The sequence below is a fragment of the Sinohyriopsis cumingii genome, chromosome 11 (assembly GCF_028554795.1).
Source record: "Sinohyriopsis cumingii isolate HCF-2022 chromosome 11, ASM2855479v2, whole genome shotgun sequence".
Classification (NCBI taxonomy): domain Eukaryota; kingdom Metazoa; phylum Mollusca; class Bivalvia; order Unionida; family Unionidae; genus Sinohyriopsis; species Sinohyriopsis cumingii.
Window position 1 is genome coordinate 16,386,479 of NC_142971.1, and position 25,745 is coordinate 16,412,223.

The following is a 25,745-nucleotide window of genomic DNA, read 5'->3' on the forward strand; positions in this document are numbered from 1 at the left end:
TGCCTACTCCATATCTCCCGCATCAGCCACATTTTACTCAATGTACCCAGTACACAGTTTAATGCCCAGGTACACACAAAGTATGGATTCACTGCGTTCTCATGCCTTTGCCACTCAAACACAGCACTTATTTAGGGATCATATGGAAGTAACTGTACTCCAATCAGGACATTATATATAAAAAACTAAGACAAAATAGTAGAACCAGGATTAGGATCAAAAGTTCATTTCTAGAAAATTCTAAGTTGTCAACAAGATAAAATCTGTTACTAAAATGATAATAAAGAACATGGTAAACATCAGGTGCTAAAGATTTATCCATGGAGAATACCAGTGTCCTGTATTCAGTTCTTTTGATTGGATATGTTATGAAAATAATCCTAATATTTGACCTGCACAGAGAAATACAAGTTAAGTATTATGTTGTTTACAGAATGGATGACTCTAGTCAGTACACAATGAACTTGATTGTGGACAAAGTCATTTACAGATTACAATTATACATAACACATAATGATATCAAAAACCTAACAAACAATACAAATTCAATTTACAGAACAATCACCAAAGTTTTCTTCTACTGTGTTAGAAGATTGGTCCATATTTCCAGCGTCTGTTGAAATGTTTTTTAACAAAGACAACCGGCATTCAAATGTAGGATTGAATGGCTGACTTGGAAAGCATTACAGAAACATAGCAACCATGGGAATGGCGAAGTCATCGATGTCTTGCATGGCGGAAGTATGATCTGTTTTGTAGACTACATATGCTATAATGCAAAAGTAATTTTACAAGGTTATGAGGATACAATGGCCCTGTCCCATCACTATCGGACTCTGACAGCTCAAGGTCAATATTGACACCAATCCTGCCTGTTATGTTGAATTATTGACCTACTTGCAGTGATCAGTATCTTGTATGCCATTCCAGCATCAGTGCAATGGCAATCATAGAGCTCAGTCTGCCCTTTACACAGCCACAGTCGATAACGTTATGGAGGATAAGATGGTCATGTTCCATCACTGTTAGACTGTACAATCTGTATCAGATTGCACCAGGTCAGTACAAAAGATTTTGCCTATAAACTGCCAGAACTATACTGTTCATTATCTGGTATAATGCCACAATGTAGTCAACTCGCTCCAAGGCCAGTTTGCCATAGTACTACCGTATTTACCGTATATGTTGGGACACCGTATTTGTTGGGACCCCATAAATTAATTTTAAAAGTATTTTTTTGTGCACTGTATGTTCTGGGACACATCATTTTTTCGAGTCGTAAGTTGTGGGACACCATTTAAATCATTCGAAAATTACATGTCTGAAATTGCACTCCAACTGAAATTTTATTTAAAAAAATATAAAACTGTATACTTGACATAAAACTCTTCAATCCACTGCAGCAGCATCTCATCAACACAACCCTTTTCCTGCACACGTACGATCTGTTCTTTTGGTACATGAATATATTTTTAGCTTTCTCATACCGTGAAAAAATGTTAGAGACAACACACCACCTGAAGCGGAAACTGCAAGGACAAAAGTCAGATGTTTTCAAATCTGCACTAGTCTTGCTAATTCTCACACTTTTGACGCCCATCTTATAGTCAGTCCATCCAGGAATGCGATCAAAGTACACTAGAGTTTTATCCATGTTAATGATCATATTGTCGGCGAAATGATCTATTCATCACGTTATTTTATTTTGCTCCAAATCTTCTGGATGATGCTGGGTCATCGATGTTCGCGCACGAAGCATTATATTGTAAACTTTAAAAACTGTTCCATTGTTTCACTTTATTTTAAAAAATGTGAATACTGTTGAAAAGAAACCCAAGTTAGCTTCCATATCTCAGCCGTCTTTGTTTTATTCAAAGCTAAAATAGAAAAAATCGGCAGACGTAAAAGAATCCAAGTCGGCTTCTGAGATCAGCTTGCTTTGCAATAAAATAATCTTTGTATTGATATCCTTTAAAAAAAAATTTGGCTTCCGAGTCCAAAGTCGGCTTCCGATGTCGGCTTGCTTTGTGATAAAAATAACCTTTGTCTTTGATGTCCTGTCGGTAAGTTCAAAGAAGAAGTTTACTGTTGGCTGCCAGTTGTGTTTATATACCACCAGGGCTTCCATGTGCTTGGCATTTTTTTGTAGTAATTATTACAAATGTGCACTGATGTCTGCAGATAAATAGTAATGATACTTTTGTAACCTGCGCCGGTGAAAAGATTTTTCACTTGCACTCAGGTGAATGTATTTTTAAATAATTTTTTTTTTGCGAGATACTGTCATACAGTAGACCTGGATAAAAATTATTCTTGGCTATTTTGAACCTAACACCGTGCCATGCGTGAATGGCAGTTGTCTGCAATATATCGGTTGATTATTTCCCTCTCGTTTCCGAATTCATTGACATCTGTGCACAAAGCACTATATTGCGTCAAAATTTGTTCCATTGTGTCAATTTATTTTCAAAATTCCTGTGAATATAATTGAAAAGGAACCCAAGTTTGCTTCCATATCTCGGCCGTCTTTGTATATTAAACAACAAAAAAAAAAATATATAAAAATCGGTTCACTTCACAAAATCCAGTCAGCTTCCGATGTCGGCTTGCTTTGCAATAAAATAACCTTTGTATTGATATCCTTTACCAAAAAAAAAAGTAACCAAAGTCGGCTTCTGAGATAGGCTTGCTTTGTAATAAAAATAACCTTTTGTCTTTGATGTCCTGTCGGTAGGTTCAAAGAAGGAGTTAACTGCTTGCTGCCAGTCATGTTTATTCACCATCAGGGTTTCTGTGTGCTTGGCATCTGTGGTTACAATTAATACAAAGGAGCATTGATGTCTGCGGGTAAATAGTAAGGATAATTTTGTAACCCGAGCTGGTGAAAAGATCATCACTTGCACTCAAGTGAATGTATTTCAAATGACGATTTTTATTTGCGACGTACTGTCATCCACTGGACCTGGATATAATTCAATCTTGATTATTTTGCACCCAACACCGTGTCATGCGTGAATGGCGTCTTCAAGATATCGGTTGACTATTTCCCTCTAGTTTGCGATTTTGTTGGCTCCAGTTTTCAGTCGGATAACATGTTCAAACTTTGGAGCACAACCACACACAATTGCTTCTCAATGTTCACGTGAACAGTGTGGTGTGTGGTATTGGACATAATTGATACACGCTACAGTATGGAATGCTACGCTTACGGTTATTGTGGAAATATTTTATTCTTAAATGCTCATGTTGAAAAAAGGAATAAATGATAACAACACAAGGTTAGTTTCTTTCTTTTTATTATCAATTCAACGTTTTATTTATCTATTTTATTGCAGTGGGGTGGGGGGAAGCACAAATGCAATACAATTTTATTTCGTTTCTTAAGTCTTGGGACATATGACCAAAGTGAAAAAATGTTTCACTATAAGTTCTGGGACAGGAAAAAAAATAATTATTTTATCGTGTCCCAACATATGCGGTAAATACGGTAATTAATATGGGTTCTTTTCGGGCAAAACAGTCCTGCAGATCTGATAAAAAATTCAAAGCCATGGTTCTCCAGCATCTATGTGGATAAAAGCAAAGAGAAAGGGATCTTTGATCGAATACCATGTATTCCATCATTACGTCTGTAAGCAAACCCTCGCTGGGAAGAGACATAATGTATATTACCATGGTGGTTCTGTGGCATTCTACGGCCATTTAGTGCTTTTGTGCCCAATTTCTATTACATGGCAGCCAATAGACATGATCCCTATTTATTATGGATCTCTGTACATTACAGATTTGCCTCTATCAATTGCCATCACTGACCGATGTCATACAGCTTTAGGATTCTTTGTCATGTCTTTTCTAGTACCATCTACGGTGACCTTCTGCCCCAGACACCCAGGACAGGAACAATGGTTGCTGGTGAGTGCTATGAACCTAACCCCAAAAAAGGAAATAGTGGGTCTGTTTCATCAAGATTATATTTGGCCATCTGATGTGGATCACAAACGGCCATCACATATTCTGATACAGCCTTTTCACGCATCTAATGGGATGGGTTACAGGGATCCAGTGTCCTGTATCCCTTCCTGGCACAATAACATGGGTTTCTGCATCACAATCACATGAACTGTACCCTTTACTGGACCCATCCTGGCTGTCATCAGTATAGGGCCACTATCTGAGTGCCGATCATTTCAAAGTTAGTTTTAATTCTTGTATGAATTATATTTTAGCCCAACAATTCCATCTGAACGGAGTATGTCTCCTGCAGAAACTTGCTTGGAAATAACTTCAGTGGGAGCTTCAATTCTTTTAGAGAAACATCTGTCAGTGCTAGAATCTTTCCCTTATGGTTTTACTCAGTGCAACATGGACATTGTTGTTCTAGGTTGCCTGTTATGGGGACATTACAAATGATGCTGTTGTCCCAATAGCGGCTGAAAATTCTTAGAACAAACAATGCATATGAGGTCCCATCTCAGGAATGAGAGAACCTCACTTGGCTTACATCATTTGGTCCCTGGTAGATGCAGCCTTCCAGTTGACAGTTTGTACCTATGCGAGCAGAACAGGCTTGGGTACACATCTCCTTCCAGCATCCCAGTAGGTCAGTGGACAGTGGCTCACTAAGGATTGTGTATTGCATATCTGTATCCTGGAGATGAAGGCCATACTGAAGCATTTAATGTGTGCCAGGAGGAGCTACTTGGACAGGGCATCCTCATTCTGTCTAACAAGTCCATTGTGGTGAATTATATCAGACAGCAAGAGGGAACTAAGTCTCCAGACCTTTGTTTTCTTGTTTGGGATTTTCTATGGTGATGTCTTCCATGACAAATTTCATGTACAAGTTCATCATATTGCAGGCTGACTAAATGTATCCTGGAAGAATCAAATAATACAAACAGAAAGGCTACTTCATCCCTTATTTTTCAATAACATGTGCTCTCTGGGATCAGTCACTGGTGGATCTGTTTGCAACAGGGTTGAATGCTAAACTCCCAACCTATGTCTCACCATTCCCAGGACTGAATGCCTGGGCAGTTGATGCTCTTTCCATAGATTGGAATGGATTGGATGCATATGCTGACGCTCTAGCACCTCTGTTTCTGAAGCTGATACAGAAGGCAAGACAATTAGAGTGTCGCCTTATTCTGATTGCTACACTTGGGTGGAAAAAAATCATGAACCAATGAACCTCATCAGTGTGGCAGTAAAAATCCAGAGGAAATAGCTTTCCTCATCTACTCAAGCAACCACAATCACACACAGGTATTCCATCCCAATCCAGAGTTGTTGAACCTGCATGTCTCGATCATATTAAACAAGTGCTTATTAACAAACAGTTCTCTGAGCAAGCCATGGAGAGAATCACTTGAGTGGGACTGCACTCCACTTTGAATGTTTACAAGGGCAATTGGAGAAATTTTGCCCAATGCGGTGTCAGCATGGACGCATTGCACTGCTGAATGTATTAATACCTCGAGTAACTAACTTCATATTTTGTGTCATTGACAAGAAATAGCATCAGCCACAATAGAAGGCGACCATTGCATGATCTCTGGTAAGCTACGTCATCATGGAAGCAAGGATATTGGACTAAAGAAAGACTTGCATAATCTTTAGTCAAATTTTGATTTACACTGGGCTGAGACACCATTTGAAACTACCACATTGGCTTCATTGGCTCACCTCTTACAGTATCGACGGCAGCCGGAATCATCTAGATACATGCATCAGTTGACCCAAACTACTTGCAAGTATAACTGGATGGGTCAGTATCACTCATGAAGAATCCTACTTTCATTGCCAAGAATAGGCCCCCACCCATGGGAAATCTGGCATTTGTAGTGCAACCCTTGTTTACTCTGAACATTTCATCTCAGGATCTTCCGCAGGACCCAGTAAGAGCTTTGTAGTGGTACCTGAAATGATCTGAGCTGGTGCATGGAGGGAGATCCTGCATCTTGTTACCTCTCCAAGAGGGAAAGAACAACGTGTTGGTATAGGCATTTTCATTATGGGTAAAATGCATTATCTGCTCTGCATATTTTGGAATTAACCCAAGATCAAATGAAATTGCTCAACATCTTGGCCCATTAAGGTAGGGCAGTTGCAACAAGAATTGCTTTTGAGCAAAACTCTTCACTAGCTGACATTATCCACACTATTCACTAGCTGACATTATCCATTCTGTTCACTAGCTGACATTATCCACACTATTCACTAGCTGACATTATCCACACTATTCACTAGCTGACATTATCCACACTATTCACTAGCTGACATTATCCACCTATTCACTAGCTGACATTATCCACACTATTCACTAGCTGACATTATCCACACTATTCACTAGCTGACATTATCCACACTATTCACTAGCTGACATTATCCACCTATTCACTAGCTGACATTATCCACACTATTCACTAGCTGACATTATCCACACTATTCACTAGCTGACAGTATCCACACTATTCACTAGCTGAATCCCAAAGATGCTCACCTAGACCTGGTAGTACCTATAACCATGGTGCAAGTTTTTCTGCAGTTTACGAAGGATGAGGATTCATGACTTTGCTGGATTTGTAGGAGGGAAATTTTTTTTCATATAAGAAGTCATACACTGGTATATGGAATCTATTCTCCAACTGGGTTATTATCTAGAACCTGCATCACATATCTTAGGGGACTGTATGTGGCCTCTCGGGGGTAGTAAGGGGATGCTTATAATTGGGTTTATGCAAGTGTCAATGGGAAATGCCGACTTAAAGAAACTGCTCTTGTCTGTTGGTATTACCTGCTACTTCAACAAAAGGGAATGCATGAGAACTTCTCTAAATAAACTGCATGGACAATTAGAGCAGGACAGTTAAATTCAAAGTGGGAAGGAATACCATATCTTTAATAAATTACCTAAATTTACTCATACCAGAATATTCTATATGATATAAGTGATCTATCTACAAATGACTACCTAGAGTGTTCTCTAGCCTGGTTTATGACATGCCTTACAAGAACAAGATAGTTGTTTTTTTTATACATGTTTTTTCATCTTTTGCAGGTAAAATAGTCAATATTTGGCCAAAATCAACTATGCTAATCTTGGAGCTGACTACACAGACACAAAGCGATCAGTCTATGTCTGTCATAGTATAGTTACAAAAGCCCCCATGCAAAGCTAACTTGTGCTTTTTTCTAAAGATTTCATACATGTTATTCTTAAAAGACTGTCAATATTTGCCAAAAAATGTTTAGCATCCATTTGTTTTCCTACATCAGACTAGTATAGTTCATAAATGCCACCCACATGTATGCGTTTCTATGGATACAATGTGAGGCTGTTCTTCCCTATAGGTATCATGGCACCAATTATTTTTCCATAGACTTCAATGCTAATGTTTTGTGAAATAAATATACTTTCTATCCTACCTTTAGCATGCATGTCACACATTGTCACAGAGAACAATGTTAGATTGTCCATTTGACAAGTATAAAACCAGGTACTCCATTGCATTTAAGAGAGATAACTCTGCTGGAACAAGTCAGGGGTAAGGGTTGTCTAGTCACAACAGACACATTTTATAGCCATGTGTACCACATTTTAAAGAAAAATCATAAAAAAATACAAAATATGATCTAGATATGAATTAACATAATCTCACATGTTGCCAAGAGGCACAACTTTTTTTTAAGCCTAACAGAAAGCACAACTCTTACATGATGCACCAATCACAGCTAGTGTTGATGTTTATTTCTGAATACAATGATCCCTATTCGTTAAGCTCCGCCCACCTGGGGTTGTACAATTGTTACTGTTATACCAGCAAAAAAGTTTGAGCCTGGGAGGACTGGATTTGCAAGGTTGTAGTAGTTCATCTAGGTATTATGATGAGGTAAAAATTATCGAGAAACATATTTTAATGGCACAAAAATTGTATTCTTGAGGTTTTGTGAGCAGTCTTTGATCATGTGAACAAGGGAGCATGGCATGAATCAGTTATAGTGAGTCACAGTTCTACACCATCTGCTCTAGAGTCCATCATGTTTTAGCCAGTGATATCAATTTAATGTAAAAGTTATTCATAATTGCATTCAGCTTTTTTAGTTCATATGCCTATATTTTATTCAGATTGTAAAACCATTCTATGACTTCTGGGAGACATACTGCACTGCTAAGTCATATGTTTGGGTAGACAAGTATGACATTCAAGAAGCTCCAGACAGGCGGGTGCGCCGGCTGATGGAGGCAGAAAATAAAAAACTACGAGATGCTGCAAAAAAGGAGAGGAATGAGGAAGTCAGGGTAAGTCTTTACAACCACACAACCTGCAATACAAGATTAGATCTCATGTTTTTTAAAGTCTTTACAACCACACAACCTACAATACAAGATTAGATCTCATGTTTTTTAAAGTCTTTATAACCACCAACCTACAATACAAGATTAGATCTCATGTTTTTTAAAGTCTTTACAACCACCAACCTACAATACCAGCTTACCGCTGAGTCATAATCTATGGAGAATGTGATAACCTTTGTTCCTCCATGTGCCCAGACCAGATCTCCTAAATTGCCAGGTGGAAATTTATAAAATTTCCCATTTATTGACCAACTGCAAGAGGGGATATCAATTCATGAATTGCTTCTCGAGGGTCTATGGGAGGAGAGTAAGGTTCAGTATACAAAATTTGTAATCACAGTGACAGAATGTTTTTGAATATGATTTTTTTAACCAGATTTTGTGCATGCATTAGTAGTGGAGGAACTGCTCATATCTGAAACAGATTTTGGGTAATGACACCTTGGCCATGGTCCAGATGGTTACAGGATGGGGTTGGGTTGGAGTGGGGGATATAAAATGCTTGAAGGTTTGCCATGGTCCAGATGGTTACAGGATGGGGTTGGGTTGGAGTGGGGGATATAAAATGCTTGAAGGTTTGCCATGGTCCAGATGGTTACAGGATGGGGTTGGGTTGGAGTGGGGGGATATAAAATGCTTGAAGGTTTGCCATGGTTACAGGATGGGGTTGGGTTGGAGCGGGGGAGATGAAATGCTTGAAGGTTTGCCATGGTCCAGATGGTTACAGGATGGGGTTGGGTTGGAGTGGGGGATATAAAATGCTTGAAGGTTTGCCATGGTTACAGGATGGGGTTGGGTTGGAGTGGGGGAGATAAAATGCTTGAAGGTTTGCCATGGTCCAGATGGTTACAGGATGGGGTTGGGTTGGAGTGGGGGATATAAAATGCTTGAAGGTTTGCCATGGTCCAGATGGTTACAGGATGGGGTTGGGTTGGAGTGGGGAATATAAAATGCTTGAAGATTTGCCTTCTTGTTTCATTGCATTTATCATTGTACTATTTTGAGATATCAAAATACTTACAGAATTGTAGAAGTAATAGATGAAAATTAGTACACTCTTTTACAGAGTGTTTAAATTTCTATATTTTGTTATCTAATACCATATCTTATAGTTAGTTATGTACTACCTTATCCTATTTTTTGTTATATAATACTGTCTTTTATTTAGTTTGCTAATATCTAATATTTAGTTTTCTAATACCTTATCTTATATTTAGTTATCTAGTACCTTATATTATATTTAGTTATCTAGTACCTTATCTTATATTTAGTTATCTAGTACCTTATCTTAATATTTTAATTATCTAATACCTTATCTCTTTCTTTTATTGATAGTGTAACAATTCAGCTTATTGAGTTGAATGGGATTGAATTATAGATTATTAGAAGTTGACCTGCAAAAAATTTAAAATATAACATAATATTATTATAAAAGTATCCAGTTTGATGTAAAAAAATAATATAAATTTATCTGGTAATAACAAGTTTTATGCCATACAAAACTATGAAAGATATATTAATGTATAAATACTGCATTTAATTTCAGAAATTTACAATAGGAATAATGTCCTTGCATTTTTAATAGTTTTCACATTAATTAACCTTCTAAAGTTAAGGTAATACTATAACTTTTTCTATATTTTTTGGCAGCAATTGGTCAGATTTGTGAAGAAGAGAGACAAAAGAGTACAAGAATACAAGGTAGACATTTTCATGCTTGTGTTACAGTAAGATAGAATCTTAGGTTCAAGTGGCCCATGGATTAGCTAATAGTGCAGCTTCATTATATTTATTTATCCTTGAGCAATCCCTCTTATAGTTCAAAATTTGTATTGGTCCACCTGTATTTGATACACTTGTCCCTCTGTACTTTGTACACTTGTCCATCTGTACACTGGGGGCCCAGAGTGGTCTAAAGCACTCACCACTATGGATGACTGCCATCTCACCTCTGTCTGTGTGGGTTCGAGTCTCGGGTTCAGCCTGTGTGGGTATGTGAGAAAGCTTGCCAGTAGGATCTCATGGGTCCGTGGTTCTTTCCGGCGTTTTCCCAGGTTCTTCCTCCACCAATAATACTGTCTGCCATGTATAGCCTATCTTGTGCTGAAAAATGGTGTTAAACCCCACAACAAAAACTTTGTACACTTGTCCATCTGTACTTTGTATGCTTGTCCATGAGTACTTTGTATGCTTGTCTATCCATACTTTGTACATTTGTACATCTGTACTTTGTGCAATTGTCCATCAGTACTTTGTACGCCTGTACATCTGTACTTTGTATGCTTGTTCAGTCATACTTTTTACACCTCTCCATCTATACTTTGCATGCTTGTCCATCAGTAATTTTGTACACTTGTCCCTCTGTACTTTGTGTGCTTGTCCATCCATACTTTCTACACTTGTCCATATGTACTTTGTATACTTGTTCATCTGTACTGTGTATGCTTGTCCATCTGTATTTTGTACACTTGTCCATCTGTACTTTGTTTGCTTGTCCACTTGTACCTTGTATGCTTGTCCATCTATACAGCAGTTTCTCCATTTTGTAAACACAATTTTTAATTTTTGGGGCTTTTTTGTTGACAAACTTGGAACCCTAACTTTCCATAACTACCTGATATAAACAATTTAAATCTGATAGCCTTTTATGTTTGTGTGCACATGTACATCAAATGGTCTGGATTTCATGCAACTAATTTAAGCAGTTTTCAGATTTTTTACAAATGCTGGAACTCTTTGGACTTGACTTTCTTTTGCTGCTGTTGGGGCATACATGTTTTATAGACATAAATTTGTGTGTGCGGGTCTTTGTTATTAACTGAGGTCACTCAATAAAGCATATATAGAAACACTTAGTTTTCATGATGTGCCCACACTGTAACCACTCCTTTTTATTGTTTTTTATGATTAGCTTGGTTTTTGTATGTTACAGCACAGAAACACAAGTGGGTTATTTTGTGCCTAAACAATTGGTGTAAAGTACCTTGTCCAAAGAAATACTTTTTTCCCAGCTTAACTGATTTTTGCTGTTGTCGCTGTTGCAGTTTAAAGGGAAAAGTTTGAGGCTAAGGTTTGTTATATTTAGAAAGGTTAAAGTTTGTACTTAATGGTTGTTATCACACAGCTGGTTCAAGTTGTATGTTTTGAAACTTGTTATCCTTAGACAACAGATTTATGTTCTGAATGTAAGGTTTGTTATCTTTAACTAGCAGGTTAAAGTTTGCTTACAGTTTGGTACATATGAAGGAATGTTGCCTTTCACTTGTGTATTGATATGTGTCTTCTGACCTTTTAATTAGGGCTGTAGAAATAAAACATACTTGGGACTCAGGAAAGGCCCATTCAGTGTGCAGTAGACACCAGTTGATATAGTTTAGAGTTTTGTATTATTTTCATCTGAACTGAGTAATTAAAGTTTCCTGGCATAATTTATTTTTGAAAATGATATTCCCTGGGTCTGTGTATTTTTTAAATGGAACAGCCCTTAGGTTTTACGACAATTTGTTGTTTTCAGTTTACCATGAAATGTATGACGTTAAAGGTTTTGTTTTATGTTTGTTCAGTCAGTTTTAAATCCTATTTCTTGTTACTTTGGGGCTGACTTTTTGATTTGCAATGATCCACAATAAATGTCATTAGGTCCATAGCCCTCCTAAACTAAATTTTAGATTAGGTGATTAGACAAGAATGGTGTCCCCCTGATAGAAGGATTGTCAAATGAACTGGAGGATCATACACCTTGTATGTTTCTGTTTCTTGCTTTGACCCCCAATTTGTGTCAGTACTTAAATGTACTCAACTATTATGCCCATATTCTTCATACCCGCTTCCTACGGTGCATGTATGGAGTATTGACTGATGTTTGTTATCAAAGCAGTCCTCAGGATCAGACTTATTCAGTTTCGGTTATCAGTGACCCTGTATACCTTGTATCAGCCCCTTGTGGCTCCACATACAGGTGTCGGACACTCTTCACAACCCTACAAACTCCCCCAAGTCTCTCTTCCTGAGGTATTCCTATAGAAACAATTCAGAGCTTGGCTGGTGCAGCGTGCTGTGACAGGATTTGCCCCCATTATGCCAAAGATTATTTATATATTCAATAAAGTTTGTATTGAACCTATGTATTATGTGTTATTTAAAACATACTTTAGGGGATCTGTTCATAAATATTGTTATTGTCTAAACCAACCCCCCCTTTAAAAATTGAAATTCCACATCCCCCAACAAACATGTCAGTGGGGGATTGATACATGAAAAAGTTACTAAGTGTCTCTTGTACATTCACATGGTTTAAAATTTTAATTTTAGAAAAAGCTTGAAGAAAGGGCAGCTGAAATTTCCAGGAAAGGCAAAGAGCACAGAGAAAGGCAGTTGAAGGAGAAACAGAAGTAAGGCTTCATTAATGTAGGCTGTTTTCCGTAATCAACCTGAGAAAATGTGTAATGCATAATTTTATAACTAGCTGCCTAAGGTATTGTACATTTTAGACTGTATAAGTTAATTAACTTGTTAACTATGCTTTTCCTCTTGAATTTAAATATTTTCTTCTCAAAATGTGCAGACTTCATTTCTTCTACTGCACTGTTTAAAATAAATTCATTATCTGAATTGTCAAGTTAATTGTGTGTGTGTGTGTGTGATTTGGATTTTTAATGTAGCTTTAACAATTTTTCAGTCATATCGCTATGATGTCTGCAGTGTGGCAATTTATAGTTATGTCTAGCACTGGGGCATCATGCTGCAGACATGTATCATGATGTCCCACCCAGTCACATTATCCTGACACCAGGCCAACCAGTCCTAACACTAAACTCTTAATGCTGAGTGCCTAGTGAGGCAGCTGTTAGTACCATTTTTATGTCTTTGGTATGACTCAGATGGGGTTCAAACCTGCAACGTCCCACATCCGAGGCAGATGCTCTAACCATTAGACCACCATTGTTACATAGTTAAAAAAATCCTATGACTGATAATATATAGGACTATAACAAAAGCATTTACCTAGGTAACTATGTGATAATTTTGTGATGCCTTGCAACCAAGCAATATAATTGTTCAGCAATCCACATGGGTCACTGATAATCAATAAATGATTGACAGGTGTCAGTAGGTCAATTATTGGATGAACTAACCAACAAATATAACTCAATCAGGATGTGAACTGGTGTCAGTTTCACATTCACTACACTTAAAGTACTTTTTTTTAAGTGCATCATTATTTTATAGTGTCTGTTTTGGAGAAAAAATGTAAGGCCTATTAGTTGTGAAGTTGGTTATAGGTGTGTCAGCATGAAACTCAGAATTCAAGAGTTTTTTTGCAAGTCTATACCTTTGAAAATGCTGTTAGGAATTGGAAGAAACTTGCTTCACATAATTTTTTGGAAATGGGGATTGATTTTTTTTGTATTTTCATCAAAGAGAATCCTACCTGGGAGTGGGGGTGTTGCTGTCAAAGTTCACACTAAATTTTCTACATATTTTGATAGAATTCAATACACATTTGCTGTGTGTGCATGGGACTATCGTTGGATTCATATTTGGAACATTGCTATAAGTTGACAGTTGACTAATTATATATACACAATTACAAGTCATCTAGACTGTAAGTCAGTCCCTTGTTAGGGCAGCAAAAAGCTATTTTCTCTTTGAGCCTCCTTCGTATCAATGGGTGTTTTCTAAGTCAGATCCATTTGAAGGGGTGATTTGTCATCAGTGATGTAGGTAGGCAGGCAAAAATAAAGACTAAATCATTGTATGATACAATTACAGTGTTGAGGGGATATTTGTCACAAATAAACTGACAGCTTAATTTTGTCAACCTTTATGCCATAAAATCCATAGAAATTCATAATGTTTGGCATTTTAAATCCATTTGTATGATAAATCCTTGAATTCTGTTATAGGTCTCATACCAATATAAAACTAGTAGCCCAGAATAATCCAGTTCACACTATCCTGTAATATGTTAATTCCACACATCTTCCAATGAAAGTTAAGTCCACTTTTTTGTGATTCAGAGTGTCCAATAAATGTCACTATCTAGTGTCATCTGGTGCAGATCCCAAGAATTCATCTTCATTTTCTGAGTGACCAAATAATGTTAAGAAATCTTCCTTTGTCATCCGATCATCTTAACTGTTGTCCAACTCCGATTCCTTGTCTTTGTTGTCATATGCAGGTGCTTGAGTGGAGACTGAGCTTGGACTCTGTAAGTGACACTTTGATCATACAGTCTGTGGAATCTATTAAAGGACAAATTTGAAAATGTGTGGCAAGATTAAAAGGGGTTCCTCTGTTACTTGCCACTGAAGAAACATCAAAGTCATGGCTGAATTAATGGGTTGTCAGTTGGGAAAATGAGGTTGCTAAGGGATTATGGTCCAACATGCAAAGGAAGTTGTAAAACTCCACTTAGCACTGAACAAGTATTAAATTCACGGCTTAATCAAAAGGAATGTCCGTTTGAAAACAAAGTGAATGCTGCCTTTATAAGCCATGGGCTTATTGGCCCACATGCACTGGCAAATAACTTTGGAAATATCACAGGGGAATTAAGTCTGTCTTAAGGAAAAGGAAAATACAAATTAAATGAAAACTTCTGTTGCATCAGATACAGTGTTTATACAGCAAAGCACAATATAATACAAATAGAGATTGTTCAGACATGCATGAAAATGAAAGCAATATACTTGCAAGTAAACATCCAAAATAAACAACATTGATGGACACTTCACTTTGCTGATAGTAATATTTAATTTACTGGTAATCTTTTCACGTGATTAATATCCAAATAATTGTAGATACAAGTATTGTATAATGAGAAACAATCATGAAACTGGAAAACACAGTACATACTAAATATGTATTTCTGAATGAAAACTGCGGCATGAATATGTAAAAATATTTGATTTGACAATATTTGGACATCTTGCAGATATCTTGAGTTTCCAATCTTACCACTAGATTTAGCCTATTTTGCACTTATAAGACAACCCCTATTCTGTGGTGTCCTAAGTAGTTGGAGTGTCCGCCCTGGATGCTGGAGGTCACAGGTTTGACCCCGGCTGAGTCTTACCAGAGAATTCTAAAAATGGTTCTAACAACTACCACGCTTGGCACTCAGCATTAAGAGGTTAGTATTAGGACTGGTTGGCCTGGTGTCAGGATAATGTGACTGGGTGGGACATCATGCTACATGTCTGTGGCATGATGCCCCAGTGCTAGACATCACTATAAACTGCCTTACTGCAGACATCATAGCGATATAAATGAATTTTTTTTAAAAGCTACATTACAAATCTGAATCACACACACACACACCTATTATGTGTAAATCAACTGTTGAGTAAAAAAAATGTTGACTCCCAAGCAAGTATGTATGATATGTTGAAATCAGCATTGCCCCTGTATCTGTCCTTACCCCCTAACGTATAGCCCCTGGATTATAATTTGGAGGCCTTTGAAATCTGTACCCAATAATCATGTGTACATTTTCTCAGCATTTAAAGGCCAAAACGTTTATGCAGTTAACAATGGCCCCTGGTTCTCTGATTACCCCCAGGATTTGCTCCAGCATCACAACATAGAGATACCATCCATTCCAATTTTGGTGGAAACATTCTGATTTTGACCTTAAATTATGTCATTACAGACACTTTTGTCTCAGTTTGATTCCTGGTATCTTTAGATCACTCAGGTGTTTATAATGTTGGATTGTAATGCATTTTTAAAAACATACCTTTACACTTGTATCATAAAAGCAATGGAATATTAACCAATCAAATATCCAGTTCATTAATTTCATTGAGAAAGCTTGGATAATATCATAAAAATGAATAGTGGCCAGTAAGGATTATACAGCAGTGCAAAAATACTTGCTGCAGAAATTCAAAACAGGTTAAATGTTGGAAACTTGCTTCCACACCTTTATATGTCCAAGCATGGCCTTCAAGCCTACAAGTATAGATGCATAGGGTGATACTGAATCCATTGGATCCATTTCACTTTACAGCCTGGCCATCACTGGCTATCCAGTTGTATGAGCATGAGGTCTTGTTTGATAAAACAGTCCGGCCAGCTAGGATTGACAGGCATCTTAGTGACAAATCCATCCATACCATCGGCATCATACCCTTACTATGATGGAGATTAACATACATGCCAACCATTACACTTTTGGTGTAATCATTATGCTTTTTTCCACTAAATTATGCCTTGCACGTAAATGTATTCAAATTACGTGTTTTCTGTATATCCCCCTCCAAAAAAAAATAAATTTGTTTTCTCATTTTTATTAACATCCCGTTAATCCCACAGACCGTATTCTAGAAAAGACGGCTTCTATGTAACTACGACATAAGAGTATGCTTGTCCGTAGACTTACATGCACTTTCCTAACAGTCTTATGTTCTATTTCTAGCAGTTGCTCTATTTCCAAGAAGTAGGCTTGTTCTACTTTCAAACTTTTCACCTTGGTTTCTATTTATAGCAGATGTATGGCTTAGTTAGGAGAGAACAGACTGGTTTTCTAACTTGTAATCTTTGCTCACAGATTCTTTGTTCTAATTGATAACTGGAACAGAACCAGTCTGTAGGTATTTGGTGCTAATAGTCAAGTCAGATTTATTCTAGTCGATGCGTTTGTTAGAACAAAAAATGTTTTTCAAATAATTTCACAGATGAATTAGAAAAGATGAAAAATCGATTCAGAGATGAATACATGAACTACATATTACAGCGTTCCATTCTAGGGCTGCTTCATGCCCCTTGCAGGCTGTGTGGGAAGGATTTTAATATTGGTCATGGTGGTAAAACAGAAACCTTGAATTAGCTCGTTTTACTAACCCCAATACTAATGTAACTTCTTTTTTTACAGCAGAACTAAATTGTGGACACGAATTTTATAAATGCAGAGGTGTTATTTCCCCGAGTTCTTAAAAGAACACTGACCACTCCTAGCAGTAGAAGACTACGTTGGTCCTTTGTTCAAACAGATGTTTCCTGATTCAAAAGTTGCAGAAAATATGCATGTTCAAGAACAAAATCATCTAATATTTTTAGGTGTTTAACAGAAGTAAGTTCACTTAAAATTTCAGAAGCCATGAAAATTAGGCCGTTTAGTATGCATCAGACAGGAGTAGGGATTATGATGACAAAACGTTGTACCCAGTCAGTGTAAGAGACTTTGACAATGAAAAGGGCAAAGTCAGAGTGCTCTTCTTTCATTGCCAGAATTAACAATATGAGAGTCTGTTGCTTTTTAAAGCTCAGAGTTTATATACGAAAACTGTATTTGATGTTAAAAGTCCAGAGGGATAAATAAATCATTTTGTACTTATGGTCATTGAATTTTTATCACGTTATATGTGGATTACTCTTTTTCTGCTTGGATTACTCTTTTTGTTCACTTGGATTACACTTTTTCCTCGCTAGGGGTTGGCATGTATGGATTCAGCGAGAGAAATCTGTCCGTACAGCCAGGCCGTTGGAGCGCTGGTACCTGTGATAGACAAACTGTCTTTTATACCACTAGCATCCAGAATGACCATCCTCCAGTCAAACCAGCTTGTCATGCCAGACTTGGATATGTTTACTGCTTATCAACATGGGAGAGTTAGTGACATTTTCAAAGAGGACAGAATTGAATCATCGATGCCACCTAGTATTGCTTATATCCAGAGCTACTGGCAAAACCAGGTTAAGACTCAACACACAATGAGTGTGACAAAGCTCCTACAAATTGGCTGTACTCGGATCCAACCATGAAACAGTGAAATTAGGCCAAAGTCGAGGAAACTTATAGGGTGTTGGCAACTTCAGAATGCCATCCACCTCCTACTGCTACTCAAGACTTTAAAGTTAAAGCATTGATAGATTTTGATGAGGAGGAAGAGATGCCATCATTTCAGCTCCTTCCAGAATTGGCTAAAATTAAGGAGGTCAGTGACCATGGTTTAAAACTCTTCTTCTTCTTCCAATAATGTGCTGGGTTCCTCTTGAACATACTCGCACATAGTGTGAACTATGTACATGGGGTGCGAGGTCCAAGTGCAGCTGAAAACAGTTTAGAAACTTCCCTGGTCTAAAAGCAAGTGATCGCCAAGGCAACCCCTGCTTTGAAAGCATCAGTGGAATTGGGATTGACTAGGGTGGTTGGTAAGGAGTTCCACAGGTGGATTTCTGATTGGAAGAAGGAGTCTTTGTTTGTGTTGACTCTGGTGAAGGGGACGAGAAATCTGCATAAATGTCCTCTAGTGAAGAATCCTGTCTGTTGGAGGTATGGTGCTGCTGCAATGTCATCTTGCTGGTGTACAATCTGGTACATCATAACAGCTTTTGCTTGTTGGCTTCAAGAAATGAAGGCTGTCATCAATGCCTTTCACTTCTGGAAGGACCGGCTCTCAGGCAAAAGGGTTCTCATTATGTTTGACAACTCTGTAGTGGTGAACTACCTCCTGAAAGAAGAGGGTACCAAATCACCCGCCCTGTGTGTTCTGATGTGGCAATGTCCACGTTGGTGCGACAACCTCCATATCAACTTACAAATCAGACACATTCCTGGTAGACTCATTGTCTTAGACAACACTCTATCCAGGAGAGTATCAGCATCAGTTGGTCTTTGTTTAGATTGTTTCTTCTCTGGAAATACAAAAGAGTTCTGATAACATTCTTGGGCTTAGAGACTTGAATTTATACTGAAATATCAAATAAGGATTTCATTTTGGATTGTATTATTGTGATCCAACAAAAGACTGTTTGGTACAGCAACATGATACAGGCCACCACATGCACATCAACACTGTCAGCATTGACTTAATTTGGATTTCCACTTAAGTTGATTCAAAACTTTTATCATTAGGACTTGAGTCTGTAATTTTAAGATGATTTTGGGATTTAATTTGCAATAACATAACTTTTTAAAAATTTTTACTTTGTATTCTGTGGAAATAAATTGTTGAATTTTACTAAGCTTGTTGCTTTTTCACACTTTTAAGTTACTTATTTTAAAGAACAGACACCCATAGCACATTTCTAAATAGTAACTCCATTAATCTGTACTATTATATTTCAGTCAAATTTTTCATGCAGCTATATTGGTGAAACATTGACTAAGTTCAATTGTTAGCATTCTGCATCATTGTTAAACACATTAAAACACCTAATTGTTTGAACCACCCACTTGTTATTTCACACAATAACAAACTGTTATTGGATTTCATTCCAATCTGGTATACTACTTGATTTTCATGAAATCTTTTTCATTTGTCAGAATTTTGATTCTTTTAGTGTAATTATAACCCTTTAATTGTCAGATAAACACACTTTTCCACACAGTAACTCCCATAATTATTAATGGATTTCAGCTGAATTTTATAAGGAGTTTTGACAAGACCTTACTGTATAGATGTCGACATTATGCATTATCATTAAGTCAAATCATAGCACCTGTTTGCAAGACCCACCCGTTTTTGTTTCCACACTACAAATTGCTGAGTTATTTTTGGATTTCAATCAAATTTTGTACACCACATAATGATGAGACCTTGGCAGCATTCTGATGTCAGCCTTCTACATCACAATTTAGAAGAGTTATAGCCCCTGATAATCTATCCCACCCACATGCTTTCCTGAACAATACATCTCTTGATAATGGATTTGAACCAGATGTGGTAGGATGCTTTATATTGATGAGGTTGTGGCTGAGTTAAATGTCTGCATTTATCATTTAGCAGAGTTATAGTCCCTTAAAGTCAAGCCTACAAACTTTCATTTCCATGCAGCAACTCTTTTAATTAATTCAACCAAATTTAGTATGCAGCTTGATTTTCAAGAGTATTTAGCTTCTTTGGAAGTGTCAGCATTCTGAATTATTTAGCAGTTTACAGCCCATGATTGTTCTTGTTTTGGGGTTTAATGCCATTTGTCAGCACACAGTAGGCTGTACATTTCAGCCAGTATCAGTGGTTGAGGAAGAACCACTGACCCACAGGAAGTGACTGGTAAACTTTCTCACACACTCGTATTGGCCGAGCCTGAGACTCCAACCCACGCAGACAGAGGTGAGATGGCAGTGATCCATAATGGTGAGTGCTTTAGATCACTTGGCCAGTTGGGGCCCCACCCATGATTATCAGACGACCTACTTTCATTTACACGCAATATCTCCCTTAATTATTTTCAGATTTCAATGAGATTTTATTGGTAGCTTGATATTGATGGGGCCAGTGATGTCACTTCCTGGAACTTGTTATGAAGCAGTTCATCACATCAATTTTACAATAATGATTGGACATAATTATTTGTGTTCAGTAAAAATGAGATTTTGAAATACAAAATAATTATAGGAATAGACAGTAAATATTTCGACTTAAAGTATGTCAAATGGTAAATGTGGTGTCATCTAGCTTTATATACCTAATGCTCAACAATTTCTATCACAACAGTCGTACTGCAAAACATTTTCTGCACCTTTTACACATTTTTTAGTAACAGGTTATTGTTGATGGATTTTCCAAAAATACAGTATATATTTACATGTAAGTCACATCCATCTGCAGACAGCATAGACCCTGATGTGCCAAATGTACTAGCTGATGAGCTGTTCTTCTAATTAGTCCCAGTAAACTGCATAGACCCTGATGTACCAAATGCACTAGCTGATTTGCTGTTCTTCTAATTAGTCTCAGTAAACTGCATAGACCCTGATGTACCAAATGCACTAGCTGATGAGCTGTTCTTCTAATTAGTCCCAGTAAACTGCATAGACCCTGATGTACCAAATGTACTAGCTGATGAGCTGTTCTTCTAATTAGTCCCAGTAAACTGCATAGACCCTGATGTACCAAATGCACTAGCTGATGAGCTGTTCTTCTAATTAGTCCCAGTAAACTGCATAGACCCTGATGTACCAAGTGTACTAGCTGATGAGCTGTTCTTCTAATTACTCCCAGTAAACTTCATAGACCCAGATCTGTGTCTTTGCAGAATGACTTATAAGTAAGTATGTATGGTATTTGACATGTAGAAGATAGCCAATGCCATTTCCAATGCTGTTCTCTTTAAGATCCTATTGGCACTTATTTTAGTATAAAAGTATGCACACCAGTCCATTAAATATTGTTCTGTTGCACTTATTGAACTCTTTTAAGTTTCAGCATATCCATTGTTAAAGGAAATTGTTATTTATCAGCAGTCATCTTCAATAAGTTCTCATGTTACCATCAGCAATTGTGAACCTAATGATCTGTTTGAGGTTACTGGAGAACTACCAGGAGGCAGACTGGTATTCTGTATCAGCAATCATCTTTAATAAATTCTCATTTTACCATCAGTGATTGAGAACCTGTTGCTGTGTTTCAGGCTACTGGAGAACTACCAGGAGGCAGAATGGTCTTCTGTATCCACTCTAGAGGACCAGTTTAAACAGCTGGAGGCTGATTTGTCAGAGCGGTTTGGAGACAAAGACAGCCACCTGGGTAAAATGATAACCAAGTCATCCTAATATTTGCCTTGCCTCTCAGACCCGATTCTAATAGAATCAGTTGCATTGACTTTTGTTGAACAGGAAGCATAAATCAAGAGTCTGAATTCGTAGACAGGAATTTAAGTTTTGAGAATTTGATGAGGTGGGATTATCTCATCCTACACATAATTCATACCTGTATGATTTTTCTTTTGTTTCCAAATCCAGTATTTATACAGCAACACAAAAAGTTGGGTGATTTGTAAAGTTAAAACCCTGAAAGATGCTGCATTGTTGTGTCTCCATTCCCGTTTCCTCCCAGGAGAGAGGCATAGTTTTTTGCTGTCCATCCATCTGTCTGTGTCACTTGTAGGCAAGTTATTTAAAATCTGTTGTAGTCTAATCGGATAAAATTAGATAATATACATATTTTTGAACTTTTTATACGTTTTAAATCATGGATTATAAGAATGATTAAACAAGAATGAGTTGCAGTAGGCAAATAAAATATGGTAGACATGTTTGTACTATTTTAATAATTTGTTGATAACATAGATGTTCAGGCTAATGCAGCTAATTTTTGCTTTTTACATTTTGGACAATTTTGCAAAAATGTTGTTAGCTACCATTGAGCAAGGTACTGTTAGAAAAATTAAATTTGGTATCTATGCATGTGTGTATAGGTAGATGGCTTTTGTTAAATTTTCATACCATTGTAGCAGTTTTTCTGATTTTTATCTCATATGGCCATATGGTGAAGTGCGCTTATGGTAAGCACAACATTGGCTTATGTCACTAATCACCCATTGGCTGTCCATCAATATTTGCATGTTACAACTTTGGAATCTGCATTTCCAATCTGATTTGGAATGTTGACTTATATACAAAATCTCAGATGTGTTCAATACACGCATTGATGAGGTGATCTTGCATCTGACTGGCATCTGATCCAATTTCAGTTGGACTTAAAATATTGGCTTATACGATGAAGATAACGAGTGTGATCCATGCATATTAATGAGGTAATTTGACATCTGAGTGGGTGACCTCGTTACCATGCTGGAGGCCATATTTCTGATCAAGTTTGGAATATATGCTTCTATCACGGTTGTCAAGCATCTTCAAGACCATCAGCCACATGGACCAAAAATGTAATAGTTATAGAACTGACTTTTTATAGGCCACAAAAAATTACCTGTTGTCCTGTAGTTTGACCTCCCTGGCTTATATCATTCCAATCTTGGACAGTTTATATAATAGGCAAGATCCATGCATACTAATGAGGCAGTCTTGCATCTGATTGGCAGGGCATGTAGTCACTCTGGAAGTCATATTTATAATTAGATTTTCAGGAAGCCATATTATTAATTTGATTTTAATCAAATTTGAAGTATAGAATTAGATCTTAAGGATCTTGAATTGAGATCCATGCATATTAATGAGGTGTTCTGGCATATGATTGGTTGAGTGCCATAATTCTGATTCAGTTTTGTTGAGCCTTGGAATTTAGATTTATATCATCAAGATGTATGATGTGTTTATTGTGGGCAAGATTTATGGAGATCAGACTTTCAATATTTGCTCATATGGTTAAGATCTCACATGAGTTTTCTAAGCTAGATCCACACATTAATGGGTAGAGTGGGTACCATGAAAAATTTCATATATACTATTTATTTCTTAACATACTGTTATACATATCATGGTATATTGTAATTATAATAGGGGCTAACAGTTTAATGTTCTGGGGCAGGGGCATGAAATTTTTATTTTAAATTTAAATTTCTGTCTGTCAGTACCTGGAAAAATATCTTGCTCTGATTTATAGCAAATTAACATCAATTATATTTACAGTCCTACCCACTTACAATGACATCACTTGTATCAACTGGCCACCTATGTCAACAAAAATGCAAAGTCCCAGGCACATGGCTTATTGTTACTTCCAAATTTGTCATGCAGTGTGTTCTTTAAGAATGGGGTAATGAACATTTTCTAAATTATTAAATGGCCTAGTCCACAATGGTAGGGAGAGATGCAGGGGAGAATACTGGTTGCATAAATTACTTATCCTTTTTGTGGCAAGAAATTGTCCAATAGCTGTCATCAAGAAAAGAAGATAAGATAAATGACACCGTGAGTAGACAGTGTCACAATTATGTTCTCCTAGCTTTCCTTTCCCACTGCAGTTTCAATACATCTTGCATTCACAAGCTGAGATAAGTCAATGACCCAGGCAAGTGATATCAGGCCCACTTTGGCCTCTTGTTGACATTCATTACTTTTTTCTTACAGATTATGATGCTATTGATGGGGTAGAGGAAGATGAGGAAGAGGAGGAGGAACTGTATGATGATCTGTTTTGTGTTGCTTGTAATAAGGCATTTAAAAGTGACAAGGCGTAAGTTTTGTGTCTGCAAGACACTATGATGCTTTAAAGAACATGTAAATAATTTTACCCAGAGATTCTGTTACATTGTTTATTATGGTAATAAGAGGGCAGACAAAATAGCCAAGGCTGCCCTACAGTCATCCATTTCTGAATAGAAATTTGCACATACTGTAGTGACTTAAGATGTTATATAAATCGACATATGTTTTACAAGTGACATTTGATTTATGCCAATTTGATTTACTTACTTTCATTTTAACACCATTTATATTGAAGAAATAGCATTAAATTTGTGGCACCATTTTTACACCATCACTGGTGCCATGTGCCAATATTTTTGAGTTCTGCCAATTTCAGTTTACTCATTAATCTCAGGAACACATATTTGGCATAAATTTAGCATCACTTGTATATCCTCAGCAAAATATGTAACTTCAAAATTTTGCAAAAAGCTTCAGAAAATCTAACTATTTATTGGAGAGTGGCATATCTCATATAGAACAGATTGCAGGGACGAGGTAGTATTGTGGCTATCACATATTAGACACACATTCCTGACTAGTGCATACTGCTGAAGCACGAACTGTCAACTTCCATTGTGTGAGACAGAGGATTTTTAAAACTTTTTGATGAAGTTCCTTAGTTTTCTGCAATAATGCATGATTGAGGCATCCATCTATTCCATTCTTCTCTTGACATCGCTGTATTCTTCATCACTTTATATGACTGTCCATCTTTGAGGTCATCCAGATGCATAATTCGTAGTTTCCTGCTTGGTTGCTTTCCATCCATTCTCTCTTCTACTACTTCTCTTAATAGGTTTTTACCTGTTAAGATATGTCCTGTCCATCTTTTCTTCCTCTTCACAATTACTGGCAACATTCTTCTTCTCTCTTCACCTACTAAACATAGTCCCTCTTCACTTGTTTTCCATCATTCCAGCTGACTTTCTCCATGCGTCTCCAAATCTACATCTTGAAAGCATATAACCTTTTTCTGTCTTCTTCCCTAAGAGACCAAGTTTTTTATCCAAATAATGCTACACTCCATACCAGGGTTTTGACAATCTTCTTTTTTCAAATCTTTGTTAATTTTTGCATCAATAATTCTTTCTTATTGCTAAATACGTACTTTGCCATTCCAATTCCTGTTTTCACTGCTTCTTCGCATTTTCCATCTTCTAAGAGATTCCAGATATCTGAACTTTCTTACTGGAGAAAATCTTGGATCTTGTCTATATAACAATTTTGACACAATATTTTATAGATTTTACTAATTTTTTCTTCTTTTGTGTATTTTTATAGATTTAATGTCTTTGCCATTTATCTTGTTGCACTGCATGTTTACGTTTATTTGGGAGTGTGTTTTGTTTTCTTCAATTCCATTTTTTAATACATTTTTAGAGTTACCATTTAAATTAGTGTCATAGTCAGTATTGTGCTGATGTGTTGTTAAACTCTAATAAATACATAAATGCGTACCAACGGAGTTCTCATGACTATAATTTACTTTAAGCATCCAGAGTAATT

The 25,745-nt window shown here is 36.9% G+C and overlaps 1 protein-coding gene across 1 annotated transcript in view; it reads left to right on the forward strand.

Annotated features, from left to right (window-relative positions):
- The window catches only part of LOC149787661 (dnaJ homolog subfamily C member 21-like), a 79,287-nt gene that overhangs the window by 16,898 nt on the left and 36,644 nt on the right, over nucleotides 1–25,745 (forward strand). Inside the window, exons 6-10 of the mRNA XM_089973864.1 lie at nucleotides 8,129–8,302; nucleotides 10,010–10,060; nucleotides 12,671–12,750; nucleotides 21,722–21,837; nucleotides 24,120–24,225. Coding sequence (XP_089829990.1) covers nucleotides 8,129–8,302; nucleotides 10,010–10,060; nucleotides 12,671–12,750; nucleotides 21,722–21,837; nucleotides 24,120–24,225 — 527 coding nt within the window. The remainder of the gene's footprint in view (nucleotides 1–8,128; nucleotides 8,303–10,009; nucleotides 10,061–12,670; nucleotides 12,751–21,721; nucleotides 21,838–24,119; nucleotides 24,226–25,745) is intronic.